Source organism: Triticum aestivum, chromosome 1B (genome assembly GCF_018294505.1).
Source record: "Triticum aestivum cultivar Chinese Spring chromosome 1B, IWGSC CS RefSeq v2.1, whole genome shotgun sequence".
Taxonomy (NCBI): Eukaryota; Viridiplantae; Streptophyta; class Magnoliopsida; order Poales; family Poaceae; genus Triticum; species Triticum aestivum.
Genome location: NC_057795.1, coordinates 206,011,705 through 206,020,631, shown reverse-complemented (window position 1 = coordinate 206,020,631; position 8,927 = coordinate 206,011,705). Strand labels below are relative to the sequence as shown.

The 8,927-nt window shown below is 39.3% G+C and overlaps 1 protein-coding gene across 2 annotated transcripts; it reads right to left on the bottom strand.

The window, feature by feature from the left end:
- Positions 1-587: 587 nt before the first annotated feature.
- On the bottom strand, positions 588-7,490 carry LOC123116155 (mannosyl-oligosaccharide 1,2-alpha-mannosidase MNS3). 2 transcript variants are annotated; one of them, XM_044537164.1, is made up of 7 exons: positions 7,235-7,490; positions 3,448-4,403; positions 3,042-3,303; positions 2,694-2,891; positions 2,437-2,585; positions 2,076-2,328; positions 588-707 (listed from the first exon to the last, which is right to left on the bottom strand). In XM_044537164.1, the coding sequence occupies exons 1-7, from the start codon at positions 7,328-7,330 to the stop codon at positions 603-605; spliced, it is 2,019 nt and encodes a 672-aa protein (XP_044393099.1). In that variant the 5' UTR covers positions 7,331-7,490; the 3' UTR covers positions 588-602. The 2 variants fall into 2 exon arrangements, with proteins under 2 accessions (XP_044393099.1, XP_044393091.1); XM_044537156.1 differs by lacking the exon at positions 588-707 and having other exon boundaries at positions 1,727-2,328.
- Between the last annotated feature and the right edge of the window lie 1,437 nt (positions 7,491-8,927).

Below are 8,927 nucleotides of genomic sequence, written 5' to 3'. Positions count from 1 at the left end.
GTTACCAGTTAAGTAAGAGTAGTTAGCAGACTGTCCACTAGAACAAACTGGATAAGCCATAATCAAAGAGCTGTGGAACCAGACAATTCTTTCTTACAAAAATGCCCGACAGTCCTATACCTCACTTCTCCATACTTTGAAGAATAGAGATGGTTGTGCTGTCGAAGGCAGTGACCTCACTTGAGTACTAACCATTTTCCTTGAAATTCCAATTTAATTTAAATGTTTGACTTGTTCAATCAAGAGCTCGTCTGCGCTGTCAATAAAAAATAATTATTGCTCAAAGCTAGTCTATTGGTAGGTAATATGGCAGTTCCTGCAGTCACTAAAAAAGGCAAGAATTCATAAAATGATGACTTGTTAATGCATGTTTGCCAACTGAAGTTATGGTTCAGTGGTATTTTCAGCACAAACACAAAGTTTAAATAATTGTACTCCAGGAATTGATGCAAGAAGCAGTGAGCGCTTACTAACAACTGACAATAATAAGCCCTTGCATCTATCGTTGACATGTGTGTGTGCTTGCTTGACCTCAAGTTTGTTAACTTGAATGGAATTTTGTTAAAAGCATAATTTGTGATCGATGTGTCAAAAGCATGCAACTATGTGAAAAAATCTTGCATGTGTGGTTCTACAGATTTTATCCATGTTATCACTAATATCTTTCCAAACAAGCATGGGCAGTTCTCTTGAGAGAAAAGGTACGCCTGCAATGGACAGAGTTAATGGCTAACTGGAAGTCAAAATTTCCATGGCGGACATGAAGTCATGAAACAAAACTATTAACGAAGGTGCAAGAATGGAAAATTAGAGTGATGCAAATTGGAAAATGGAGACAAAACGTAACCGCGAATTCATCAGCACCGTAAAATATTCAACAATCTGACAGCAGAAGAATTTCCAGAGTTATTATTACAGGCATAAACAGCAACTACTCAAATAATAGTCACAGAATTAGTTACCGTGATTCATATGTATTCACAAAGGCAATAAAGTACACGCATGCCAAAATCTGAGAGTTGTATATATCACAATACTTATTCTGTTTAAATGCATATGATGAGCAAACAGCACAGCTTGAACACTCGATTATCCTAACACAAGTCAAAACTATTATCAAGATGGTACGAATGGTTAATTTACTTCAGGTCATGCGGAAAAGAAATTTGGACGCCTGATGAAATCTTAGAAAGAATAGGCTGATCAGTACCAAGTATTTGTAGTATACAAATGCAGGGGGACATAAAACATTAATATAATCAAAACCTGCCACTAGAACTGAATGACAAAATGATGTAATCGGCAGAAACTAGTACGATTTGCTATTTCAAAACTGGAAACAGTCAGCAGTATCAAGAGATAACTGTTAAACTAGAGTAACAAATATTCTTGGTCACCTGCAAATATAAATATATATATATATATATATATATATATATATATATATATATATATATATATATATATATTCTTGGTGGCCACTAATGAAGGATGTAAATCAGGATTGTCCAGTTTGAAGATATCAAAATATTTTTTGAACCAAGCATTTAAAGTACCCACCATAATACAACAAATAAAAACGAGGAGCATGTACGAAAAGGGCTAGGAAAGAGGAACAACTGGAGATAAAGAAGATATAGAGCCATAGTTTCACTCACCAGGTAGGCATAGTCCAACTTGGTGGGACATTATATGAGGTTAGATGGCTGACACATGATAGCAGATATAACAAAGATAAAAATCTTGGTGGTGCCATTTAGTAATTTCAGAATTGGAATGGATTGCACAGTTTAGAGAAGATATATTATCTTCCAATAAATACAAGTGCAGATCTCTGTATCAAACTATGAAGATGACACATTTTTGAGCTTTGCTTCCAAGAACGATTTTCTTGCCACTTAAACCGCCTGTGGCACAAGCACAAACATCTAGAAAGGAGAAAGCTACTCATTGTTTCAGCCTGGTTGTCCAAAAACAAAGTTACAAGATTTCTCACATTTCTGTTAGTTAACCTTTCTCATCTTACTACACTAAGTACAACAGTGATACATTTGATGCTATACGGTATTAGAAACCTGTACCACAGACCGAATGACTGGAAGTGGGTGGGCCTCAGTATTAAATACATACTTGTCCAGTGGAAGAATATTACTTTCACCAAACAGCAAATACAGGTACTTCAATGTTTCCCCCAGGAAGAAGGTTTCCATTTTGTCTCTCCTAGGTGGAGGTAGGCTTGTGACATCATCCAGTGAAGTATAACCACCAGAATCAACTTTTGTATACTTCTCGAAGGCCTGAAAAATTTGCCAACCCCACTCCCTATACCTGTACACAGAACAGCTTTTTTTTATAACAGTAATAGTAAGCAACAACTAGCATAATGCAACACAAAAGTAGGCAGCCTGAAGGTTATATAATATCCCAAAATCTTACTTTGGATCCTCTGTGATTCTATGCAAAACAAATAGGGATTCCACAGTCTCTGGGCGTAATAGGTTGTGACGATCAAGAGGCTTGATTGTGATGTCACTAATATATTCATTACTTTTGTTCCCACCATCAGGTCCACCATCAGGATTACCCTGCAACATCCAGACCCAAATAAGATGTTAAAATATAAGAAAAATAAAATGTTATGTGGATAGCTCAAGAGTACGTCAAGATACTCCATAGCTCAGTGAATTGCTTACCTCAATGTGAAAATAAGTAATTTCAGGAGCAAGTCCAGTAGAAGTCACAAAGTACATTTCAACACAAGTTTTAGCCAGATCTTCAGCAAGCTGAAGATTTTCTATGTCTTCTTTAGTTAGAAGATTACTCTCAAGAGCCTTTTTCTTAGTGATACCCTTTGTTGCACCCAGAGCAAGGGTGCCAGGAAGAAAACAAACCTACAGAATGAAGAAATGACATTAATTCTCAAGGAAAACTAGTGTCCATCAAAATTAGGGTCAAAAATGTTATTCAGGAAAAGAAGGATTACAAAATGAGGAGGTTCTCATTAGAGAGAAAAAGTGGTAGATGCATGATGAGTAGCATACCAGGTGATCCATTTTAGGGCTAAAAGCACCATTTCGTCCACTGGGAAGCTCCCCAACAAAAACTAACCCATTTGGAGTAGTTTTTCGAACAAGAAGATGCTTGACCCCTTTCATCGCTTCCGTATACATTTCAAATAGATACTTCAAGCTAGTGTTACGATAATTTTCTTGCTGAATCCAAACTTTTAATAGGTACTCATAGTAACTGTCACCACGCGACCCTAGTCGAATATTCTCTCCGCTAAACTGTCCAGAGTAAGGACTGCATACAAGAAGGCAAGAATGAGAACATAGCCATTTCTTCTACAATTTAATGCTTCTGATGATAGGAAAATGCAATATAATATGATGACAGGTAAAGTTTACATAGTCGCGCAAGGTATATAATGGTTGAAGCCATACATACTTAATATAAATAGGCACCAAACCCTCCACTGTTGGGAGTGTTCGCATATGCTCTAACACCTTCATTGTCTCTGAGTCATACTTTGGATCTCCTGATATTCTGCTAAGGTAACTGAACTCCAGTTGCAATGTTGTAGCCTCAGAGGTGCTGCTTAAGCCATCAGGGGATGCATGTGCAGAACGATCACGAAGAACAACATCGCTAAAAGGTATAGCCGATGGACTTGATGTAAAAGCTAACAATAATCTGTCTGCTAAATCCTTTGAGATTGCCAGAAGACGATCTGGATTAGTCTTGTTAGGTGTTACTGCTATCCCAGAATCACCTCCTCCTGCTTGGTCTCCACCACTCAAATGATACGCACTAAGAAGCCCTCCCAAGACACGGATAGTGGTTTCAAATAAGTTAACCTGCCCTTTCTCGCTGATCTTTTTCATTAGGTTGTCTTCAATCCATTTTGATGCTTCAGACACAATATCGTCAGCACCCATTATTATTGCAGTGTCTAAAGAATCCACAACAGTAGCACCTAGACCTCCTAATCCGTCTACACCTCTGCGGCTCAAAGGCATAAGCTCATCATGACCCAGCGCATAATTTCGGTAGCCAGACCATGCATGTTCGAATGCTTCTTTTACTTTCTTCTGCCTGGATGTCCATTCAGATGAAGGGGGGTGGTGAAGTATTGTACTGTTCTTATATATTTCATTTGGAGGAAGACGTGGAGGTAGCCTTGGTGGCTTTCTCCAGAATGTACGGATAGTAGGAGAATCTTTACTGGCATGTCTACTCTCTACTTCTTTGTTATGGAGCTCACCAGATACAAAACCCTTCGAACTTTTGTGCGCAAGCAAGTATATTAAGCCAGAAACCATTAAAAGGCTCAAGAATTTCCCAAGGGTGAATTTTCCAAATTGGTACTTGCTGCTCTTAGAAATAAGAGCCTGGGTAACCATCTACACATGAAAAATAAAAACCTTAGAGGAAAGAACTAATTAGCACATAACAACAATACATGCATATTCTACATGGCAAGGAAAGAAACTGATGTGAACTCGGATAATATGCTCCCTCGTAAGAAAGGACAGACACAAGTAACTATAATACTAAAAACACAATACATTTTTTTTTAAATAAAGCATAGCCTTATTAAAACTTAACGGTGCTTGGGCAGGTCGCCCGCGACACAATCGGCCACATGGGCTGGTACATCGGACCCCCATTCCACACAATCGGCCACATGGGCTGGTACATCAGACCCATTCCACACAGTGGTTCAGGTGATACAAACAGCCAAATTTGGATAAGTCATGCGCAACAGTGTTTGCACTTCTACGACAGACGGAAACTAAATGTTTAGACTAGAGAATCCCGCAAAAAACAAAAATATGTGGCCACTGAAATGTAGGCCCTCTTGTTATTAGTGGATCACAAACCAATGAATCATCATAGATGTGCCTAAACAAATCAAAGCCATGGTCATCATAACTATACCTACACCAGTCACGACCATTAGAGTTACGTAATTCTACCAAAATTGATGGAAAAGACGCTAGCCATTGAGATCCACTACATGCAAGTGCCAAGGAAATGAAAATCACATATAGTCCAAGGCAACGTATTCCACCAAATGTAATCACCAAGAAAAAGAAGTACACCTAGGTAAAGTACACCAAGATAATGTTTCTCATGTTAGTCAAGTCACCAAAATACATCATAGATATGCGTATATAAGGCACCAAAGAAAAGTATACATTCGTATATGGACAAATTAATGAGAACATATGCATGCCGCAGCTTACAACCGGTTACATATAGGCAGATTCATCCAACATACGTACCCATCCAACATGGGAACATGACCGACTCAAAATAATGAACCAAAATCTAGACATCTTATCTCCTTTCTCAAATGTGAACAGAGACATCTATGGCAATGTTCCTCTGTTAACTAACTACCTTCTATTGGAGCAATAAAAGTAAGGGCCAAGTCGAAAAGGGCAACTAATTATACCGTGAGCTCAATATAAACAACCATGTGACAGGCTAGAAATCTTTAATCTTAAATTCAGTTCCATGTACTCTTCACGTAGCAACCTACCAAAGATTGTCCTAGCCATCCCAGATAGACTTATGTATCATGTAGAGATGTTAGAACATAATCGACTCAAGATAGTTAACCAGTTTAAGAATGCCTTATTTTCTTTATCAAATGTACCTACGAGTGTCTACGGGAGTATTCAAGAAAATTTAGAAGAAAAATACGAGCCTTTAGAAAAAGCAACGTTGCAAAAAGCACTAGGCGGAAATTCCTAGTTTTGCCTCTACCTAGCGCCTATCTCGCCTAAGCGCACGCCTAGCACAATTAAGTGCAAGGCGTTCTGCTGTAGCCTAGTGCCTAGGCACACTTAAAGTGCACACCTGTGCGCACTTTTTTAACCATGCAAAAAAGTTTTTGAAAAATACTAGAATTTTGAAAATAACAAATAGAAAAAAGTCTTCAGTAGTATCACTGAATTCCATAATTTTCTACGAATTTATAGTAACTTACTGGAATATTTTTCTTGTTCCCTGAACTTCTCTACTTCTATAGATAAAGTGACCCCAGCTACAACCTAAAAACAATTGGTTGTCCATGTACCTGTCCCGGCATCCCAGATCGACTTTCGCACCATATCGAGATGTTGGAACATAATTGACTCAAGAACCAAGATAGTTAACCCGGTTAGGATTGCTTATCTCCTTTATCAAATGTGCCTAGGGAGTCCACAGGAATATTGCAGGAAATTTATAAATCAAGGACATTCCGGAAAAAATATTGAAAAATGCAGGGATTTTAAACATTAAAAATAGAGAGGACGTTTTTACTAACTTTACAGAATTCCATGGTTGTCCTTGTCCAGAAAGTTTAAGTAACTATACTGCATATTTTAGAATTTGCTTAAACTTCCTACTTCTAAAAGATATGATGATCTTGGTTAATTTCATGCAGTAACGTAATATTACATACAACCAGCCTGCCAAAATCGAACACAAAAGAGAGAAAGCCTTTACTGACTTTATCGAATTCCATAGTTTTCCATATAGTTTTAGCAACTATACTGGAATGTTTTTGTTTTTCCTTAAATTCCTACCTCTAGAGGTATAGTGATCTTGGCTAATTCCATGCAGTAACATGACATATAACCATCGTCCAACTCAATTTTAGACCGGCGACCAATTATGCATAGTTCAAGTACAGACTAAAATACAAACGAGTCAAACAATAATGAACAACTAAAGATGCTTTCGCTTTGATTCAATTAACTGACAATCTAGTGATGGTAAAGCACAACAGTTTCCATGCCTGTCGATGCCATGTGATTCTTTTAGGGTGACAAAACCAATGGAGATGATTAGGGCAACATATACCAACAATGTGAACTTTGCTGCACAATCATTTATCACAACAAATCACCACTTCATTCATTTAACTTAGCAGCCTCAGACAGATCACTAAGTCAAAAGAAGCACCTAAGACCCGACGCTGCAGAGATCCAACGTACGATCCGTTCCAGCACCTTTACGGGAAGTAGGTAAACCCACAGATCCGAGGTCACGAACCCCTCAGAACCAACAAGATTTCCGGGTTCTCAGCTCCTCGAATAAACATACGCCGAACGAATCACCCAAGCGAGTCTAACCGCCGCAGCGCACGGATTCGAGAACATCGTAGTGACTGCCGCAGAGACCAGGTCTCTCGCCGGCCAATACTGAGAAAGGAAATGGGGCCCTGGATCACAAGCACCTTGAGGCGAGATCGTTGGCGGAACTTGGCGTTGTTGTATGCGCCGCCATCCACATCTCGCATCGAGTAGGGGAGGGGGGCCGAGCCGCCGCTCATCCGCGCGGATGAGAGGGCTGAAGAGGTGGCTCGGTGTTATCTCCGCCGCGCGCGAGATCCGGGTGGAAGGAAGAGGGTGGAAGGGGGAGGGAAGCGGCCGCGGGACAGACGGGACGGGTACTCGCGCAGTTGTTTCTTGTCTTTCCGTTTTTCTACTCTAGTGCTCACTTCGTTTCTGTTTTCTTATTTTTGTTAGAGCAATTTGATAAAGTGGCACGCTGTTCTTTAAGACTTTAATTCAGTAACACACATTTCCTTTTCTTTGATTAATTTTTTTCTGCCGGAAACTTCCATTCTACTCATCTTCAGTCATAGTACAACAAACAGCATAAATAATAAAAATTACATCTAGATCCATATACCGTCTAGCAACGACTACAAGCACTGAAGCGGGCCGAAGGCGCGCCACCGTCATTCTCTATCCCTCGCCGGAGCCGAACAAATCTTATTGTAGTAGACATTCGGGAAGTCGTTATGCTAAGACCCCATAGGAACAGTGCAGCAGAACAGCAATCGTCGTCGATGAAGAGTGGTGTAGATCAGAAATATCCAACATGAAGACACATCAACGTAGATGAGCTACAACCAGATCTGAGCAAATCCATCAAGGACAAATCCATCAAAAATTTACGAAGAATTATTTTGGAATATATGTGATTTTGGGACTTGGAATCAATGCAAACGGGGGCCCACAGCCCCCAGGATACACCACGGCGTGCCTTAGGGGCCATGTGCGCGGTGGTGGGTTGTGCTCAACTCGTATGTCAGTTGGATCTCTACTTCGGACGCAAGAAAGCTTATATCCAGAAAAAAAATCGATGAAAGAAGTTCAAGAAGAGACTAATATTTTGCAGGAGTCTATGGAAGAAGAGATTGATGAAACTGTGAGCTCATTGGATGAAAAAGATGATGAGAAGAGCGAAGAACAAACGGAGGAAGAACGGATTAGCTACTCGTGCCCACCTTCTAATGAGAGTACTCTTCAACTCATACCTTTCTCAATGTCCCTTCATGCTTACCGAAGGATGAATTCTATGATAATTGCTATGGTCCTGTTGATTCACTTGAAATATCCCTTTTTGATGAACTTGATGCTTACTATGATTGTGGCCATGATGCCAATATGAATTATGTTTCCGAAGATGAACTTGCTATAGTTCCTTATGTTGAGAATGAAATTGTTGCTATTGCACCCACACATGGTAGTCCTATTATTTTTTTGAATTCTCCAAACTACATTATATCGGAGAAGTTTGCACTTATTAAGGATTACATTGATGGGTTGCCTTTTACCATTACACATGATGATTTTGATGAATATAATATGCATGTGCTTGCTGCTCCTACTTGCGATTATTATGAGAGAGGAACTACATCTCAATCTCTCTATGTATCCAACACGATAAAATTGCAAGAAACTTTTTATGCTATGTATTGGCCTTTACTTGATGTGAATGAATTGTTCTTGTATGACACGCCGATGCATAGGAAGAGAGTAAAACTTTGTCATTGCATGATATATGTTGCTTTGTGCTCACTACTTAATTATAAATCATTGTTAATTAAAATTGGCTTTGATATACCTTGGTATCCGGGT